Source organism: Notechis scutatus, chromosome 5 (assembly GCF_049901735.1).
Source record: "Notechis scutatus isolate UNSWTSFEM ecotype Mainland chromosome 5, rNotScu1.2, whole genome shotgun sequence".
Lineage (NCBI taxonomy): Eukaryota > Metazoa > Chordata > Lepidosauria > Squamata > Elapidae > Notechis > Notechis scutatus.
The window spans coordinates 631213-651918 of record NC_142013.1 but is presented as its reverse complement, the minus strand read 5'-3'; the positions used below and the strand labels follow the sequence as shown (position 1 = coordinate 651918).

Below are 20706 nucleotides of genomic sequence, written 5' to 3'. Positions count from 1 at the left end.
TCCGGACGGTTTCCCCCTGGAGGCCCAGCCTGAGAGCCCCTCTCTTCCGCGCGCCCACAGATGGAGAAGGCGAGGACGCACTACGACGCCAAGAAGCAGCAGAACCAGGAGCTGCTGCAGAAGCTGAAGGGCCTGGAGCACCTGGAGAAGGAGAACGCCGAGCTGAAGGCCGAGTCGGAGCGCCTGGCCAAGGAGCTGCAGCGCACGGCACTGCAGGCCGCCGAGTCGGAGCTCAGCCTGAAGAGCCTCACCAGCCAGGTCCGGGTCCTGCAGGCCCAGGTAGGCCGGGGGAGCAGCTGGGCGCTGGCCAGGGGTGAAATGCATCGGTTTAGTCGACGTTTCTTTCGAGTTAACACTTCCACTTGGTACATTGCAAAGTTTGCATCCATGGGCAGGTGGCCCTGGACCACAACGGAGCCTGAAATTTCCGTTGCTAAGCAGGGCAGTTGTTAAAGAGAGTTTTGCCCTGTTTGGCCACTTTTCTTGCCACCGTTGTCCAGGGAGTCACTTCAGGGGTTAAGTTAGTCAACCGGTGGTTAAGTGAATTCTGGCTCCCCCCCCCCCTTGGCTTCGCTGGTCAGAAGGTAGCAAAAGTTGGTCCCCTGACACACACACACACACCCCCGCGGGAGGCTACAACTGTCATAAATAGGAGCCGATGGGCCAAATGCCCAAATTGTGATCATGAGACCATGGAGAGGCTGCAACAGTTGTGCAAAGACCAGCTGTCAGTCACTTTTTTCAGTGCCCTCGTAATTTCACCTGCTTGTAAGTTGAGGATTTACCTTCGGCAGGAGTATTGAATGAAGATGCCTGAAATGGAGTTTTTGTGGATCTGCCAGCCTCTCTGTAGAAGAGGGATGAAGAGTAGAGTGGAGTAGAATACAGAATAGAATAGAATACAGAATGGAATAGAATATAGAATATAGAATATAGAATATAGAATATAGAATATAGAATATAGAATATGGAATATAGAATGGAATAGAATAGAATAGAATAGAGAATTAGGAGTAGAGAATAGAATAAGAATAGAATTGAATTGAAATGAAATGAAATAAGAATTAGGAATAGAGAATAGGATAGGATAGAATAGAATAGAATAGAAATATGGAATAGAATAGGAGAGAATAGAATAGAATAGGAGAGAATAGAATAGGAATAGAATAGGAGAATAGAATAGAATAGAATAGGAGAGAATAGAATAGAATAGAAATATGGAATAGAATAGGAGAGAATAGAATAGAATAGGAGAGAATAGAATAGAATAGAATAGGAGAGAATAGAATAGAATAGAATAGAATAGAATAGGAGAGAATAGAATAGAATAGAATAGGAGAGAATAGGAGAGGAATGAATAATAAGATTATCATCACTTTGAATGCATACCTTAAAATGAAATTTCGTGGCATGCAGCTCTCATAGGGTCTCCACCTCCAATACACACTGCACGAACATGACCGAATAAAGAAATACAGCATGATGCCTGTAGCCACAGAGATTACCTGACCCAGAGAAACAACACAGTCCCCCTTCTTGGGCCTGGCTGCTTTTCTTTCTCATTCTGCCCCAACCCCCCCCCCCACAGCTGGACTTCTCGGACCGGCAGCTTCGGGAGCAGGGCAAGGTCCAGGCGGCCGTGGAGACCCTCAAGGGCCGGGAGACTTTCCGGCAGAGCTCGGCCGACATCAGCACCGACAGCCTGGACTTGAACACCAGCGACGAAGGGCAGCCCCTGAACTCCACCAGGTACCGGCCTTCAGCGGCTCCGTGGCCACCTCCCCTGGCTCTGGAGCCACTTTAAGACCTGTGGACTTCAACTCCCAGAGTTCTTCAGCCAGTCAGGAATGATAGAGTTGGAGGGGACCAGAAGGGTCATCTAAGTCAGGGGTCTCCAACCTGGGCCACTTTGAGACCTGTGGACTTCAACTCCCAGAGTTCTTCAGCCAGTCAGGAATGATAGAGTTGGAGGGGACCAGAAGGGTCATCTAAGTCAGGGTCTCCAACCTGGGCCACTTTAAGACCTGTGGACTTCAACTCCCAGAGTTCTTCAGCCAGTCAGGAATGATAGAGTTGGAGGGGACCAGAAGGGTCATCTAAGTCAGGGTCTCCAACCTGGGCCACTTTAAGACCTGTGGACTTCAACTCCCCAGAGTTCTTCAGCCAGCCAGGAATGATAGAGTTGGGAGAGACCAGAAGGGTCATCTAAGTCAGGGGTCTCCAACCTGGGCCTCTTTAAGACTCGTGGACTTCAACTCCCAGAATTCTCCAGCCAGTCGGGAATGATAGAGTTGGAGGGGACCAGAAGGGTCATCTAAGTCAGGGGTCTCCAACCTGGGCCACTTTGAGACCTGTGGACTTCAACTCCCAGAGTTCTTCAGCCAGTCAGGAATGATAGAGTTGGAGGGGACCAGAAGGGCCATCTAAGTCAGGGGTCTCCAACCTGGGCCATTTAAGACTTGTGGACTTCAACCCCCAGAATTCTCCAGCCAGCCAGGAATGATAGAGTTGGAAGAGACCAGAAGGGCCATCTAAGTCAGGGGTCTCCAACCTGGGCCACTTTAAGACTTGTGGACTTCAACTCCCAGAATTCTCCAGCCAGCCAGGAATGATAGAGTTGGAAGAGACCAGAAGGGTCATCTAAGTCAGGGTCTCCAACCTGGGCCACTTTAAGACTTGTGGACTTCAACTCCCAGAGTTCTTCAGCCAGCCAGGAATGATAGAGTTGGGAGAGACCAGAAGGGCCATCTAAGTCAGGGGTCTCCAACCTGGGCCACTTTAAGACTTGTGGACTTCAACTCCCAGAATTCCTCAGCCAGCCAGGAATGATAGAGTTGGAAGAAACCAGAAGGGCCATCTAAGTCAGGGGTCTCCAACCTGGGCCACTTTAAGACCTGAGGAATTCCTCTGGGAGTTGAAGTCCGCAGGTCTTGAAGTGGCCCAGGTTGAGATCCCTGCTCTGGAGGACGGCCCCTTCTGCAGAAGCCAAAGCTCCTGCCCAGCTTCCTTGGTCTTTGCTGCCAGAGGGAAGCTGCCGCAGAAGGGAGTCTGATTCTTTTGGGGTCTCTGGTCCTCTCTGAGCTTGGCGGGGGTGTTTTCTGCAGACATTTCACAACCCAACTAGGTAACACCATCAGGGCTAAAATCTACCCAAAGATGACCTAGTTGTGGCATGAAACATCTGTAAGGAAACCACCAAGCTCGGGGATCATCAAGGACCCCATAGGCTTCCTTGAGGTCACCTAGTTTGTCCATAAAACGTCTGCAAACCCCCCCCCCCCCAAAAGCTCAAAGAGCACCCAGGACCCCTCAGTTGAACCCTGAGCTACAAATCTTCTCTTCTGTTGGCACTTTTGGGGTCTTCAGGCTGAATGGGAGATTATGGCGGGGCAGGAAAGACATTTATTTATTATGAACATTTATAAAGCTGCCCACAGTGGGCGGCTTACAGAAGTCAGGCCCCAAACACATAGCCAAATAACTCCCCGGCCCCTCTGATAACAGTCACACAGCCCCCTCGATGGGCTCCGTATCCCAAGGAGGTCTCCGTGCCCAGTGGCAGAATCGTGTCTTCAGGCCACCTGGAAAAAGGCGAAAGAGGGAGGCCAGCCTTATTCCCTGCAGAGGTGATGTTCCACAGGGAGGGAGCCACCACGGAGAAGGCCCTTCTTGGCCCCACTAGAACTAGGTGGACCTCCTTGAGGGGGGGGGGTGTCTTGTAACATCTCCTCAGGGGTGGGATTCAAAAATTTTAACAACCGGTTCTGTGGGCATGGCTTAGGTGGTGGGCATGGCTTGGTTGTCATGTGACTGGGTGGACGTGGCTTGGTGGTCATGTGACTGGGTGGGCGTGGCTTGGTGGTCATGTGACTGGGTGGGCGTGGCTTGGTGGTCATGTGACTGGGTGGACGTGGCTTGGTGGTCATGTGACTGGGTGGGCGTGGCTTGGTGGTCATGTGACTGGGTGGACGCGGCTTGGTGGTCATGTTATTGGCTGGGCGTTGCCAACTCAACATCACTCACATTGAGGCACGCATCTCCTCGCCTGGCCTCTCATGACTGTGGGGATGCTGCAACAGTCATAAGTGTGAAAAATGGTCATAAGTCGCCTTTTTCAGTGCCATTGTAACTTTGAATGGTCACTCCACACAAGCAAAGTACCAGCAAAGGAGGGGGAAAAAACTCCAGAGAAGTTCCTGAGACAGGAAGTCTAGTCCTTCCCAGAACGTAATAAGGGTTAACGGAGAGGCAGTTTCTGTAAGCAACACCAGAATGTTTCCTTCCTGCCTTCCTTACAGGATTAGCCCTGTAATTTCTTCTAACAACCGGTTCTCTGGGCTGCTTAGAAGGTTAACAACCGGTTCTAGGTGTGAATAGGTGCGAACCGGTAGAGTCCCACCCCTGCATCTCCTGCCTCCCTGCTCTGGTGAGTCAGGTGGGTGTCCCCACTGGGAAAAGAGGGCCCTTCAAAGAACCTGGCCCGAAACCATCTTAAGACCTTACCAGCACCTGGAATTGGACCCGGAAGCAGGTTGGCAGCCGAGGCAGCTCCTGCAGGAGAGGCAGTCCGTGTGCAACCTTCGCCTGGCCCAGAACCGCAGCAGCTGCGATGCCCCCGGCTGGGCGTGGAAGCCTCTGCCCGGCCCTGACCTCTCGCTTCTCTGCTCCCCCCCAGCAAAAAGAGCCGCCGCTCCCTGTCCGAGTCGGGGCCCGTGGAGTCGTCCAAGCCGCTGCCCCACAAGCGGGAGTCCCTGGAGAGCCTCTACTTCACGCCCATCCCCACGCGCTCCCGCTCCAAGCTGGAGAACAGCATCGACTCCATCGGCAACATCACCCTGGACTCTGGGCGGAAGGCCCTCTCGGGCCGCCGGCGCACCACGCAGCTGATCAACATTACCATGATCAAAGTAAGGGGGGAAGGGGGGCTGTGGACCCCGAAGGAGGGGGGAGCCAGGGAGCCGATGGCTGTGTGGGCCCCCCCCGCCTCTGCCCCCTCGGGGGTGTGACCTCACCCTGTTTGGGTTGCCTTGCAGAAGCACCCCAAGCTGGAGCCCCTGGACAGCACCAACGAGTCCTTCGTCAGCCTGCGGTCCTCCGGCTCGGGGGAGAGCGGCCAGGAGTCGGTCAAGACCCGCCTGCGTTCGGCAGCGGTGGCTTCCTCCTCCTCCTCCTCCTCCACCCGGCTCGCTGGCCAGCCTGCCCTCCCAGGAGTCCCTCATCCGGCTGGCCGCCTCTTCGCCCGATGGCGCCTCCGGCCACGCTGCGCTGAAGAGCCTGCCTGGCTACCGACCGGCCACCCGCAGTTCTCTGAGACACTCCCAAGGCGGGGGGGCCAACCCCGGTAAGAGTGGGAGGGCTCGGGGTGTGGACCCTGCCCCGTTAGGGATGGACGGCGGGGGGGGCTGATCTTCAGGGCTTCTCTGCCCCCTCGGTCCGAAACGCTGCTCTTGGCCAAGATCGATGCCCCGATTGGTTCTCCGTGGCCTTATCCTGGGGTCTCCCGAATTTTGGCAGCTCTAAGGCTTGGGGTCTTTAACTCCCAAGCAGCCATGATGGCTGGGGAACTCTGGGAGTTGGAGTCCACAAGCCTTCCAAGTGGCCACGCTTTTTATTTATATTTTTATAAATATTTTTATAATACTTGATGAGTTGACCCCCTGCTTGGTCCAAATCCCCCACCAGAGCCAGCTAAATCTGTCTTTTGACAACCTTGGCTGCTTTAGGATGTGTGCTGGACTTCAACTCCCAGAATTCCCCAGCCTGCCCTGCTGAATTCACAGTCCTGGGAATACAGCCCTGGTGAATCCTGGGAGTTGAAGCCCCAGCATCCTAAAGGGGGATAGTTGAGAAAGGCCGCTCTGGGGATGGGGCTTCCTGCTGCAGCTCTCAGGTGGACCCAGAAGAAAGACCCACGTGTAGACACACAATTGCAGAAAGCTGCCCTGCTGAGCCACCCCCAGGGTCGCAATCCCACCCCTCCCCCTCGACTGGCTTGCCTTGGGTGCTCCGTCTCCCCCTCTTTTTCCACCCCTTGGGGCAGGGGTCTCCAACCTGGGCCCCTTTAAGACTCGTGGACTGCAATGCCCAGAATTCCCCAGGAAGGATAGAGTTGGAAGAGACCAGAAGGGTCATCTAAGTCAGGGGTCTCCAACCTGGGCCCCTTTAAGACTCGTGGACTGCAACGCCCAGAATTCCCCAGGAAGCCAGGAAGGATAGAGTTGGAATGGACCAGAAGGGCCATCTAAGTCAGGGGTCTCCAACCTGGGCCCCTTTAAGACTCGTGGACTGCAACGCCCAGAATCCCCTAGGAAGCCAGGAAGGATAGAGTTGGAATGGACCAGAAGGGCCATCTAAGTCAGGGGTCTGGTTGCTGGCTGAGGAACTCTGGGAGCTGGAGTCCACGAGTCTGAAAGCGGCCCAGGTTGGAGACCCCTGAGGCCCTGGGGGAGAAACCCGCCCACCCATGCCCTGCCTGCCCTCCCCTCCCCTCTGCAGGCCGGAGCAGCTTCTACGCAGCCTCCTGTGACGATGAGCCGGAGCAGCTGGACGGCTGGAACCGCATCGCGGAGCTGCAGCAGCGCAACCGCATCTGCCCGCCTCACCTGAAGACCTGCTACCCTCTGGAGTCCCGGGTGAGTCTCTCCTGCCTGGCCGGTTTCCTTCCGCTGGGCCCGGGACCCTTCGGGGGGGGTGGGGGGTCAGTTCCCCACCTGCACGAGGGGCTTTAGTCTCTGGAGGTGTGGCCCTTGATTGGGGTCTGGACCGAAGGGGAGGGGAGATTTCCTCCCATAGGAAGGCCCCCCCCAAGCAGTTTCACCCCCCGCTTTTCTTTTGTTACTACGACGTCCTGGCATAAGTGAGCAATATCTCAGTCCACCCACCCACCCACGCCTCTGGCTGCAGGGAGTCCTCGACTTACGAGCACGATTGAGCCCAGAGTTTCTTTCGCTAAGTGAGACCTGGGTCCAGGGAGCCATTTGCCCCAATGCACAACCGTCACGGCCCTATTTGTTAAACGAATCACTGCAGGTGTTAAAAGTTAGCCCCACACACAATGGTTAAGCGAATCTGGCTGTGCACAACTGGACAAGGAGACAGAGATTCAACCTGGAAATAAGGAGGAATTTTCTGACAGGGAGAACCATCGACCCATGGAAGAGAAGTTGCCCTCGGAGGTTGTGGGAGGTTTCATCCCTGGAGGCTTTCAAGTAGAGTCTGGACTGCCCTCTGTCAGGAAGGGTGGAGGGTCTCCTGCTTGGGCGGGGGGTTGGACAAGATGACCTCCAAGGTCCCTTCCAATCCTGTTAATCTGTTAGTTAGAGATAGATTGGATGGATGGATAGGCAGGCAGGCAGGCAAGACAGATAGATATACAGTAGACAGACAGACAGACAGACAGACAGACAGACAGACAGACAGATAGATAGATAGATAGATAGATAGATAGATAGATAGATAGATAGATAGATAGATAGATAGATAGATGAGATAGATGAGATAGATAGATATAGATAGATAGAGAGATAGAGATAGATAGATAGATAGATAGATAGATAGATAGATAGATAGATAGATAGATAGATATGGTAGGTAGATATGGTAGGTAGGTAGGTAGGTAGGTAGGTAGGTGGTAGGTAGATGGAAGATGGGTGGATGATAGATTAGATAGATAGATAGATGATAGAGAGAGAGAGAGAGGGAGAGAGATACAGAGATAAGGGATAGAAGAAGATAAATAGAAAGAAAAGAAAGATAGATAGATAGATAGATAGATAGATAGATAGATAGATAGATAGATAGATAGATAGATAGATAGAAAGAAGTTGTGGGAGCTTCATCCCTGGAAACTTTCAGGGATGAAGAAGAGGCTGGGCTGCCATCCATCAGAAAGGGTGTAGAGTCTCCGCTTGCATGGAGGGGTTGGATTAGATGACCTCCAAGGTCCCTTCCGACTCTGGTTATCGGTCAAATCTGTCTATCTGGCTCCCCCACTGACTTGGCTTGCCGCCAAAGGGGAATCACGTGACCTCAGGACCCTGCTACCGTCATCAATACGAGCCAGCAGCCAAGTGCCTGAGTTTTGACACCCCGGGTTGTAAGTGTGAAAAATGGTCACAACTTTTCTTCAGTGCTGTTGTAACTTTGCACGGTCACTAAGCAAACTGTTGTAAGTGGAGGACTCCCCGTAGTGCCCATGTGTCTCCTGTGGGGCCGGGGGCTGCTCTCCAATGGCCTCTTCTCTCCCCCCCCCCCAAAAGCCCTGTCCGCTCCTGACCACCATCACGGACGAAGAGGTGATGACCGGAGACCCCAAGGAGACCCTCCGGCGGGCCACCATGCTGCCCTCCCAGATTCTCGAGGGCCCCAGCACCCGTCGCAGCACGCTGAGCGCCGCCTGGGCGCTGGGAGGGGTGGCCACGCGGCAGCAGCGGAAGCGCCTTTCGGACGAGCCCCAGACGGGGCCGGGGACCCCCGAGGTGAGTGGGGGGGTCTGGGGGGGGCTGGGCCTCTCCCCCCGGGGCCCCTTGAGGCCTGGCGGACTCCAACTCCCAGCATTCCCCAGCCAGGAAAGAGCCGGGGGTGGGGAGGCCGTGGAGGGCAGCCTCCCAGTATCTGAGGGGCTGCCCCAAAGATGGAGCAGTCAAGCTGTTCTCCAAAGCAACTCAAGGAGCAACAAGGACGGAAACTCCGCCAAGGAGTAGAAGCAACCTGGAACGAAAGGAGGAACTGCCTAGCAGGGAGGACAATGATCCAGGGGAACCGCTTGCCACCGGACGTTGGGGGGGCTCCGTCCTCAGTGGAGGCTTTTAAGAAAGACGGGATGGCCATTTGTCCAGAATGGACCGGGGTCTCTTGCTTGAGCAGGGGGCTGGACTAGATGACCCTCCCAACTCTTTTGTCCTGTCCTTCTGTCATCAGCTGCCCAGGGAGGGGGAGGGAGGCTGGTCTCCTTGGCTGAAGCTGTGGAAATCCCCCCTCTTCCCCCCCCCCCCCCCCACCCCCTTCCTTTCGCAGGCCAAGAAATCCTCCACCTGCTTCCCCCGGCCCCAGACCCCCAAGGGGAGGAGCGAGGACCGCAAGCAGGAGGGGCCCCTGGGGGACAAGAAGAGGAGAGCCCAGCCAGCAGACAAGCAGGTGAGGGCCCCGAGGGCTCCCAGGGGGCCACGGGGGATCAACCAGGGAACCCCGGGCTACTTAGAGCAGGGACACCCGCCCGCACATTTGGTCACTTTAAGACTTGTGGACTTCAACTCCCAGAACTCCCCAGCCACAGCCCTGCGTGCAAAGAGCGTTAACTCCATTGCCCTCCTCCTCTTCCTCCTTCCTCCTTTCCTCCCCTCCTCTTCCTCTTCCTCCTCCTTTCCTCCTCCTTCTCCTCCTTCTTTCATCCCCTCCTCCTCTTCCTCCTTTCATCCCCCTCCTCTTCCTCTTCCTTTCCTCCTCCTCCTCCTTCCTCATCCCCTCCTCCTCCTCCTCCTCCTCCTCCTTTCCTCCCCTCCTCTTCCTCCTTTCCTCCTCCTTTCCTCCTCTTCCTCCTCCTTTCCTCCTCCTCCTCCTCCTCCTTTCATCCCCCTCCTCTTCCTCTTCCTTTCCTCCTCCTCCTTCTTTCATCCCCTCCTCTCCCCCTTCTTCTCCTCCTTCCCCTCCTCTTCCTCTTCCTCCTCCTTTCATCCCCTCCTCTTCCTCCTCCTTCTCCTCCTCCTTTCCTCCCCCTCCTCTTCCTCCTCCTTTCCTCCTCCTCCTCCTTTTTCATCCCTTCCTCCTCCTTCCCTTCTCCTCTTCCTCCTCCTTTCTCCTCCCCCCTCCTCTTCCTCTTCCTTTCCTCCTCCCCTTCTCCTCCCTCCTCCTCCTCCCCTCCTTTCATCCTCTTCCTCTTCCTCCTCCTTTCCTCCTCCTCCTCCTCCTTTCCTCCCCCTCCTCTTCCTCTTCCTTTCCTCCTCCTTCTCCTCCTCCTCCTCCTCCTTTCATCCTCTTCCTCTTCCTCCTCCTCCTTTCCTCCTCCTCCCTCCTCCTTTCATCCCCTCCTCTTCCTCCTCCTTCTCCTCCTTTCCTCCCCCCTCCTCTTCCTCCTCCTTTCCTCCTCCTCCTCCTTTCATCCCCTCCTCTTCCTCCTCCTCCTCCTCCTTTCATCCCCTCCTCTTCCTCCTCCTTCCTCCTCCTCCTTTCCTCCCCCTCCTCTTCCTCTCCTCCTTTCCTCCTCCTCCTCCTTTCATCCCCTCCTCTTCCTCCTCCTTCTCCTCCTTTCCTCCTCCTCCTCTTCCTCCTCCTTTCCTCCTCCTCCTCCTTTCATCCCCTCCTCTTCCTCCTCCTTCCCTCCTCCTTTCATCCCCTCCTCTTCCTCCTCCTTTCCTCCTCCTCCTCCTTTCATCCCCTCCTCTTCCTCCTTCTCCTCCTCCTTTCCTCCCCCCCTTCCCGTCCTCCTCTTCTTCCTTTCCTCCCCCCACCCTCCTCCTCTTCCTCCTCCTTTCCCCCTTGTCGCCCTCCTTTCCTCCTCCAACCTTGAACCCCCTTTGTCTACCCCCCGCAGTCGGAGAGGCGCCAGTCTCTGGCCTTCAGCATCCTGAACACCCCGAAGAAATTGGGGAACAGCCTCTTGCGCCGTGGGGCCAATCGCAAGGTGACCCCCAAAAGTTCCCCTCGGAGCGGCAGCCGGAGGTCTCCAAGGAACGCTGCGTCTTCGAAGGTCAAGGTAAGGGGGGGAAGGGAGGGAGGGACCCCCGGGTGGCAGCCCCCCTCCCCCACCTGGCCCCCCCCTCCCCTCCCCAGGACCCGGTCCCCAGATCTGAGCGGAAAGTACTTTCTGCTGGAGGTTCTACCGAGGCCCATTTGGAGGGGGGTGTGTGTGGATGGGGGAGACGTCTTAATCCAGGTAGTCCTCGACTTACGACAGTTCACTTACCAACCGCTCCAAGTTATGGCGGACTCCCTGGAGGCCCTTGGGACCCAGATTCGAAGTTACGCTGCTTCAGCCTGCCAAGAGACCCCGTGGCCATATTATGCGCCATGGTGGCGCAGTGGTCAGAGAGCAGGACTGCAGGCTCCGGCTGCTGCCTGCCAGCGGTTCGATTCTCGCCAGGCTCCAGATTCAGCCTCCGCCCTTCCGTCCTTCCAAGGGGGGTCAAATGAGGACCCCGGTTGTTGGGGGCAAAGAGGCTGACCCTAAACCGCTCAGAGGGGGCTGGAAAGCACCGGGAAGCGGGATAGGAGTCTCCGGGGCTGTTGCTGTATTTCACACGCTCTGCATCCCGTCCGCACGGAGGACCATTTTCAACATGCTGCCGTCCTGGGACCGTGATTTATCACATTTATTTTATTTTGTTTTGGCCATAAACCAGAACTTATTGACCGTTTCTGGCGAACCATGGCTTTGCTTCGTGGCCTCTGGGAGGATCATGCCATAAAGTCACCATTGTTCGCAGGATGAGCGGCTTAAATGTCCCTATTTATAGTCGTAAGTCGAGGACTACCTCTACTGAAAGCAAAGGGAGGGGAGGAGGCGCCTCTGTCGGTGTGGGGCTGGGGGGGGCAGCCAGCCCTTAGCCCACCACCAAGGGGGGGTCCACGAACCCCCCCATCCTCAAACCGGGTTAGCTGCCTTGTCCTCTTCCTCCTCCTGCTCTCGGCTGCCCGAGCCGGGCGGGGGGTGGTGGCATTGGAGCCCTCCCCTCCCCGTCCTCCTCCCCTCCCCTCCCCAAACTGGCTCCTTCTGAGCATCCTTTGCTTCCGCAGGTCTCGGGGGCGGCCACACCAGGCAAGTGCGCCACTGGCCCGCTCTGCAGGGTTGCATCTGCGGCCTTTCCTGCCTGGATGTGTAGGGGGAGAGGGATTCACCATGGGAGGGGGTGTTTCCTCTCTCTCCCTTTCCCCCTCCCCCTCCCACGTGGTTTCTGGATAGAGGCACCCGAGGGTGTGTGGGTGTCTGTGGGTGTGGGGGTGTTGTGCACACAGGTGTGTGTGTGTGTGTGTGAGAGAGAGTATCTCACCCTCTCCTGATACATGTTGGCTGATTTGCTGGCACCAGCCGCTTCCCTGCCTTTGTGCTGCTCCCAACGGGGATGTCTTTTTGGGGGCGGCTTGGGGAGGTTTGAGCAGGAGGATTCCTTCTCCCCTCCCCTGCCAGCCCCCAACTCCCCCTGTCTCTCTTCTCTCCTGCAGACCAGCTCCAAGTCCCAGAAGGCGAACAAGGCCTAGCGCCCTTCGGTTTGGCTGCCGATTCCACCGTGTTCGATTTCTCCTCCCCGGAGGGAAGGGAGGAGGGGGCCGCTGCCCCTCTGCCGCTGCCAGCCCCTGCGTCCCCCTGCGCCCCCTCCCCCTGCCTCGGCCTCCTCACCCCCCTCCCGGTCCCAGCCTGGGGGGAGCAGGGGGGAGCCTCCCCTCCACAGCCTCTGTGAGTCTAGGTGCCTCCCTTCCCCTCCCTCCCTCCTCCTCCGTTTATTCCCTTGTTCTCCTTTCTCCCTTCCCCCTTTCCCCCTCTGTGCTTCTCCTCCTTTCTTAATCTTCCTTTCTTTTCTCTTTTTCCTTCTTTCCCTTCCCTTTCCCTTTCTTTTTTTTTCTTTCCTTTTTCCCTTTCCTTTCCTTCCTGTCCTCCTTTTTTTCTCCTTCCCCTTCCTGCCTTCCTCTTTCTCCCTTCCCTCCCCACGCTCCTTGGGGCCCCTGCAGTTGCCATCCCAAGGCCTTTTTTTTCTGGTGGTGGTGGGGGGTCTCCTGCCAGTGCCCCCCTCCCTCCCTCGCAGTCTTCTGGGTTCCTGGTCCTGGTGGGGGAGGCTCGGTCTTGGTCCAAGAGGGGAGGGAGGGGGCTGCTCCCTTGCGCTCCTGCTTCCTCTCCCTTGGGCCTCCCGGGGCACCCGGCAGAGGATGGGGGAGGGGGCTCTGCCGTTTCTTTCGGGAAGGGGGGAGGGACAGCTTGGGCACACGCCTCTCTTACTGTCACACGGCTTCATTAGCGCTCTTGCTTCTGTATCGCAATCCGTAGAGCCTGGGGTGGGGGCCGGGGAGGCTTCCAGGGGTGCCAGAAACTCACCTGGAGCAGGTAGGCGGTCAGGGTGAGGAGTGGGGGGCTGGGTGGCACAGGGTGGAGGGGGGCGCTTCTGCGCCAGGCCTGGGTCACAACCGAGCCGTGCCCAGAAGCCGTGGGGCTGCCCAGGGCTGGCTGGGTCTGGGGGACAGTCCCAGCCTCGGCTCTCAACCGGAGACCCCCAACTGGACGGTGGGAGGGAGACCCTGACGGAGGGGAGGGGAGGCACCACCTGGGGGTCGTCCCCTGCTTGCAACCCTCCTCGCCTTTGTAGAGACCTTAGCAGGAAACGTGTCATTTTAAATACTGTTTCTACTTGTAAATAAATGGTATTTTTCTCCCAAGAGGGCTTGGCGTGTGTGGCTTTGCGGGGAGCCTCTCCCTGCCTACTTAGAGGTCCCCCGTCAGGACTATTTGGTGGTGGGGGGAGACGGGACTTGCAGCCTCGTAATCGTGTTGCGGGGTCCGGCCAGGGCTGACCTGCAGCGTAAGGCCGGGCAGGAGGGGCTGCTGCCGTGTCTGTCTGGCCAAGGAGCCACGTTCTCCTGCACTGGTGCAGAGTGCCGTCTTCTGACAACCCTCTCCAGGACCTCTCGGGGGTCTCGTACAAGAGGAGCAGAACCTCCTGCCGGTGAAATCAAAGCTGCAGCAAGGAAAGGCCTTTGACTGAGCACGTTCAGGAGCCAGGGAGGTGCAGAATGTAGAGTAGACTGGCACGGAATACAGGAAAACAAAATAGAGAAGAGGAAGAGGAAGAGAAATTAGGATTCTTTATTGGCCCCAAGGGTGGTTGGACACGCAAGGGATTGGTCTCCGGTGCAGAAGCTCACGGCAAGGACAGCCAAGTCATAGGTCATACCTCATAAATCATAGTTACGATCGTTAATCATAAGCAAACAAGAATGGATAAAACAATGGACCAAGCACAGCGGGAAGAAAATTCTTCCTTTACCGCAGGGGGTCCAACTTCAGCCATTTTAAGACTTCAATTCCCAGAATTCCCTAGTCAGTATAGCTGGCTGAGGAATTCTGGGAGCTGAAATCCACAGAAGTTTTAACAGATGAATAGAGTTGGAAGGGACCTTGTAGGTCATCTAGTCCAGCCCCCCATCGAAGCAGGAGACCCCACACCGTTTCTGACAAGAGGGCTGTCCTGTCTCTTCTTGAAAGCTTCCAGGGATGAAACTCCCACAACTTTTGAATAACAGAATAATAACACAATAACAGCTGAAAGGGACCTAGGAGGTCATCTAGTCCAACCTCCCTGCCCAAGCAGGAGACCCTGCACCGTTTCTGACAGAGGGCAGTCCGGTCTCTTCTGGAAACTTCCGAAGGCAACTTCTGTTCCGGTGGGTGGTTGATCTTGATTGACAGGCTCAGAAGTGCACCCAGGAACCTCAACTACGTTATTTAAGGAGCTAAGAGATATTAACGAAGCTTATTTAGGAAGGTTAAGAAAGAAATTAAGAGTATTAAGAAAGCCAGTCTGGCTTCACCGGCTTCAAGGCCTTCTTGGGGGTGGTCTTGGTGAAGGGGCTCCCCTCCTCTAAGGCCTGCCAAGAGACCCCCGGGGGTCTCCCTTTGACTTCTGGGTGCCCAAGAGACCGCATTGCTCACCGGCACTGAGGGGGCCGGCTGAGGTGAGCTCCAGACATCAGTGGACTTACAGCGACTTACCGAAGTGCCTTTTCCTGGGAGAGAATTCTGAGCCTTTTAACGCACATACTGTGGAAGGTTACGTGATACGGGTAGTCCCCGACTTGCGGCCTGCCTGAAAAGTGGGACTTGCGACCAAGTTCGAAGTTCCTACGGTCCCCCTGCCCCCGTCGTCCGAACTGCTTACAGCATCCCGCAGTCATTTGACGCAGATTTGTGGCCGTTTTTCCCAAAACCAGGATTTGATTTGAGTCTTGGGCCAAATAGCAGCCCTGGCGAACGCCGGGTTCACACCTGTGGCCACTCTTCAAAAGAACCCCGTAAAACAGAGCTCCCCAAACGTGGCCCCTTTAAGACCGGTGGACTTCAACTCCCAGAATTCTCCAGCCAGCTAGGATTGAGAGAAACAGGAAGCAATGATGGCTGGGGAATTCTGGGAGTTGAAGTCCACCAGTCTTAAAGCGGTCACATTTGGAAACCCCTGCATTTCAACAACCAAAAGCCACCACACTTCACCCTTCTGCTCTCTAAGCCAGTATTTCTGCAATTGTTAAGCTTTGTGGACTTCAACTCCCAGAATCCCCCAGCCATATCTGCTTCCTGCTTCTCTCTGGAGGTGGGGCAAGTGGGCCTTCCCATCGTAAGTGTCCCACTGAGATGACCTCAGCGTTGTTAGAGGAGCCAAAAACACACATTTCCTCTGTTAGGGTTTGGGAATTAACCCCTAGCAGAGTATTGCAGCAGTAGTCAAGCCAGGCAGCCAAACGAGAGTGGAAGGGCCCCAGAGTATACACACACTGAACACAAACACTGTTTGTAGTTTAAATAGTTTTTAATCCAGTTAGAGTTTAAGCATTGTCATTCAGTCCATTAAGTCATTCACAGTATTTCCATCCAGTAAGACTCACTAGTATAGTCCAATTTAAGAGTCCTTGCAATATCTTTATCAACCGATAAAGATATCTTCTCCTCCTCCGGTTCACTCTCCAGAGAGAAACAAACGCTGGATATTCAGCAAACAGTAGCAAACAATAACAGTTCAGTCACAGGCACTCACAGTCAGTAATCACAGTTAGTCGCAGCAGCACAGATTACAGCCAGTAAGCTTTCCAGCTTCTAATGCTTCCTTATATTGTAACTTCTAACCGCACCCTTAATCGGCTAATTGCCTGCTGCATTGTGCTTAAAGTGATAAGCACTTAAACCATGATATATAAGTTTTATATATTTATTCACCCAAACTATATTTTGGTATCAATGTTATACCTAACATACTCCCCTTTTGGGTGAAATAAATATATAATACCTTTACAATCTAACCCCATATTTTTCACTAACTCTCCTGGTGCTTACTGGCACCTTGGGCTTTAGTAAAATTATCAGCTAAATTGTCCTCCGACATACAGTACTCTAGCTGAATCATCTTCTTACAGATTGTCTCACGTTTAGGTATCTTAGATCTGTATGCTTGCTCCTTGTTTTTACTCCAATATTTGTGGCCATTTGAATTGCTGCCTGATTATCTTCATGTATAATTATAGGATAATCTACAGTTATACCTATATCAATTAACATTTGTTTATACATTATTAATTCTGTACATAACAATGATAAACAGGAGAATTCTGCCTCCATAGTAGAACAAACTTATATGCTGTTGTCTTATTGACTTCCAGCCTATTAATGTCTTACCCAGCATTATGGCTGTTCCTGAAGTCGACTTTCTAGTGTCTCTTTCTGATGCAAAGCTAGCATCTGCATAAGCACACAAAATTAAATCACCCTTTGGTTCTAAATACAATGAATAATTCATTGTCTTTTTAAGATATCTTAATATCCTCTTAGCTGCATTCCAGTGTCTTTCACATGGTGCAGAAAGAATTGAATCTAGCCAACTGATTCACGCCGGTACGATATATCTGGTCTAGACCAATTACTAATATAACTCAAACTACCAATTAAAGATTGATAAATCACCTTATCAAACTCCGGGCTTTGTTCATCAGTGTTGCTAAACTCCTGACTCATTGGAGTCTTAGCTGGCTTACAAAGCTCCATCTTGTAATCTTTTAGCAATTTGCTTATCTTATCTTCCTGAGATATCTTAAAACCTTTCCGTGTTTTCTTTATATTCAAACCGAGATACTTCTTTATCTCCCTAATTGCTTGATCTTTATTCTCTTCCTAATGATGCTATTATTTTATTTGCTTCATCATTAGTTTCAGTTATCAAAAGCAATATCATCTGTGAATAGTAATAATAATGATACTTTCCCATTTGTCTCCCTCTTAAACAGACATGGATCATTAGCTAAACCAGCTTTAAATCCTATATTGTCTAGTTCCTTTACAATATACTGGTTCCATTCATAGCCTGATTGTTTAAGACCATAGAGGCTTTTCTTTAACAACCAACAATCATTATTATCCTTATTTTCACTTTAATACCAACAGGTTTTTCCTATATAAATAATATGTTTTAATGGGCGTGCAAGTAAGCAGTTTCCACATCTAGATGGTTAACTATATAGTTTTTACTAGCTGCCCACACTAAAGCTGCTCTCAAGGTTGCTGCCTTAAGACTAGTGCAAACACCTCATCGTAGTCGTATTAGCATTCTGCCTAAAACCTTGGGCTACTAACCTTGCCTTATGGATTAAATTACCATCCTTATCTGTTTTTACCTTAAATATCCATTTGCAGCCAATGGATTTCTTTCCTGCAGGTAATTTGGCATTTTCATACACCTTCATATCACTTAATGAATTCAGTTCCTTATTCATTGCTGCATACCATCTTTCTTTTTCCTTAGTAGGATGCACTTTTAATTTCTTCAACAGAATTAGGAACTTGATTAATCTGGCACACTGTGTTAGCCTGGTACCTATCAGGCGGTCTAGATATACGTGTAGTTCTTCTGGGAATTACAGGGCTTACAGGAGGACTTTGTTGAACTACTACCTGTTCATCTTCCTCATCCTGTTCAGCTATTGAATCTGTTTCTTCCTTTATAAGCACTATTTCATCCTGTATTTGTCTCTTTACTTTATTTTTAAAGTTACAGGGATAACTAATGGGATTTCTATAGGATTCAATAATTACATCTTTATTGGCATCCTGTTCTAATTTCTCCCATCCTTCATGTTCTAGAAATTGGGCACTAGCACTATCATAACACTTTAGATGTGCCTTTCTCCCAAAATCTATATGCCCTATGGTTTGCCTGATAACCAACGAAGAAAAATCTTTTAGCTCTATGTTGCCCTTTTTTTCTGAGTTGTGCAGGGAATATGCACCATGCTGGTGCACCAAATGTGTGCAGGTAACTTAGATCAGGTTTCCTGCCATGCCACCTGGTGAATGGTATTTCACCTGTTGTTGTATTAACAACGTTGTTCAATATGTTATTAGCACACATTGTAGCCTCCCCCACAAAGAATCAGGTAACCCAGAATCATTTAACATTGTTCTAACCATTGCCTGTAGTGTTTGGCCTCTTCTCTCAATAAAAGCGTTATGTTCTGGCCTGTATGGAGCAGACCTCTTATGCTCCATTCCAGCTACCTTAAGTCTGCTCTGGAATTTGTTATTAATAAATTCCGTACCATTATCTGTCACCAGGGTTATCAGTTGTCGTTTAGACTTTCTTTTCAGCAAACCTAAGCCAATTGAAAAATGTTGATATGTTTCAGTTTTGCTTTTCATTAAATAGCAAAACCCATATCTAGAATAATGGTCCATAATGCTCAGTATATATCTAGCACCCCCATACTGGGTTTCTTTGGACCTATTATGTCTGCAAATACTACTTCTAAAGGTTCTTTTGTTTTGAAACCATTTAGCCTATTTGCAGGCAATACTTTGCTCTTATCTTCACAGCAAACATTACAACGCAAATATTTATCACAAGGTTTTAACCTTATTCCTTCAGATAACTCAACTGTACGTTTTAGCATTTTAAAATTTACATGCCCCAAACGCCTATGCAATAAATGGATACATTCATCATGAGGCTTTATATTATTAAATACAGTTTGAGCCTCCCTTTCTTACTATTATCTAAGACATATAATGTTCCATTTAAAGCTGCAGTTACCCTTTTGTTATCTTTTTCAATTATGCAATTATTATCTTTAAAAGTAATTACATAACCTAATTTATCTAATACCCTTACTGAAAGCAAATTAAACTTTAGTTGCGGTACATACAACATTTTTATATCCTGGTTTATGTAATGGACAACGTGCAAAACCTTGACCTTTCGCTTTCAGGTTCCAGCCATTGGCAAGTGATATATGTTGAGAACTTGTAGACATTTTTATAAATTTTGTCTTATCTCTTGTGATGCAGTGGGATGCGCCACTGTCAACCACCCATAAATTATTCTTCACATCAGAGTTGCTAAACGTGGCTAGTTCAAATGCTTTCTTTGGCTTTTTTACATTCTGGGCTTTTTCTCTTTTGCAGAATCTTGCCAAATGTCTCTGCCTCCACAATTAAAACACTTTTTAATTGTGTATGCTGTTGAAGATAAATTCTCTTCTTCCAGGTGCTGTACTTTTCTTTGCTGGTTTCTTTCAAGCTTTGAAGATAATTTCTCTTCTTTCTTATCTTCTCTCAGCTCGTCACGCTCACGCCTTCTTCTGGCTTCTTCTAGTAGCCTGCCTGTAATCTCGGTTAATGAGAGACTTTCTTTTGGCAATACTTCCAACGAAGTCACATAGTCATCATAGCTTTGATCTAATGAAGATAATATTATGTAGACTTGTTGCAGTTCATTAAATATAAGCTCTTTTTCTTGCAAATCTTGAAAAATGCTCTTCATACAGTTTAAATGAACTAACATATCTCCATTCCTCTGAAGATGCGTTCAAAAAGCTTCCGTGTAAGATTTATATGTGCTCCTACACTGTCCCGAACATAAATCTTCCTGAGGTTCTCCCAGCAGTTTGCAGCATTTTCTTCTCCACGAATATGGACAAGCTGCTGATCACAGAGAGTCAGTCCTATGATGCATAAAGCCTGCTCATTCTTCAGTTTAAAGTCTTGTAACTTTTCGTTATCATCATCATTAGCAGGATCCCAGCTACTCACATCTGGTGGGTTTGCTATAATGTCCCACAATCCTTCTTCATGCGTAGAAGTAAACTACATTTCATTGACCATGAAACATAGTTTGTTCCATCCAGCCTGGATATCATGGACAGTTGTGACAAATTTACTTGTGCCATTACTCTTCAGATATTTTAACTATTTTAAACTAATTAAAACAGTTTGTTTTTTCAGTAATGTGCAACTCACACCAACTCTCTCTGCTATATCCCTGGTTAGTTAGACTATGCTGCTGGGCCCATAACCAATGTTAGGGTTTGGGAATTAACCCCCTAGCAGAGTATTGCAGCAGTAGTCAAGCCAGGCAGCCAAACGAGAGTGGAAGGGCCCCAGAGTATACATACACTGAACACAAACACTGTTTGTAGTTTAAATAGTTTTTAATCCAGTTAGAGTTTAAGCATTGTCATTCAGTCCATTAAGTCATTCACAGTATTTCCATCCAGTAAGACTCACTAGTATAGTCCAAGTTAAGAGTCCTTGCAATATCTTTATCAGCCGATAAAGATATCTTCTCCTCCTCCGGTTTCACTCTCCAGAGAAACAAACGCTGGATATTCAGCAAACAGTAGCAAACAATAACAGTTCAGTCACAGGCACTCACAGTCAGTAATCACAGTTAGTCGCAGCAGCACACAGTTACAGCCAGTAAGCTTTCCAGCTTCTAATGCTTCCTTATATTGTAACTTCTAACCGCACCCTTAATCGGCTAATTGCCTGCTGCATTGTGCTTAAAGTGATAAGCACTTAAACCATGATATATAAGTTTTATATATTTATTCACCCAAACTATATTTGGTATCAATGTTATACCTAACATCCTCCATTCTAACCCAGAAGTCCAAACTTGGCCACTTTAAGACTGGTGGACTTCAACTCCCAGAATTCTCCAGCCAGCTATGATCAAGAGAAACAGGAAGCAA

At 51.1% G+C, this 20706-nt stretch overlaps 1 protein-coding gene across 1 annotated transcript in view; it reads left to right on the top strand.

Annotated features, from left to right (window-relative positions):
* The window catches only part of NUMA1 (nuclear mitotic apparatus protein 1), a 56042-nt gene extending 42683 nt beyond the window's left edge, over window positions 1-13359 (top strand). Inside the window, 10 exon segments of the mRNA XM_087965933.1 lie at window positions 61-279; window positions 1589-1749; window positions 4676-4907; window positions 5034-5183; window positions 5185-5341; window positions 6496-6632; window positions 8259-8477; window positions 9016-9135; window positions 10529-10690; window positions 12157-13359. Coding sequence (XP_087822059.1) covers window positions 61-279; window positions 1589-1749; window positions 4676-4907; window positions 5034-5183; window positions 5185-5341; window positions 6496-6632; window positions 8259-8477; window positions 9016-9135; window positions 10529-10690; window positions 12157-12192 — 1593 coding nt within the window. The 3' untranslated portion in view covers window positions 12193-13359.
* The last annotated feature ends 7347 nt before the right edge of the window (window positions 13360-20706 follow it).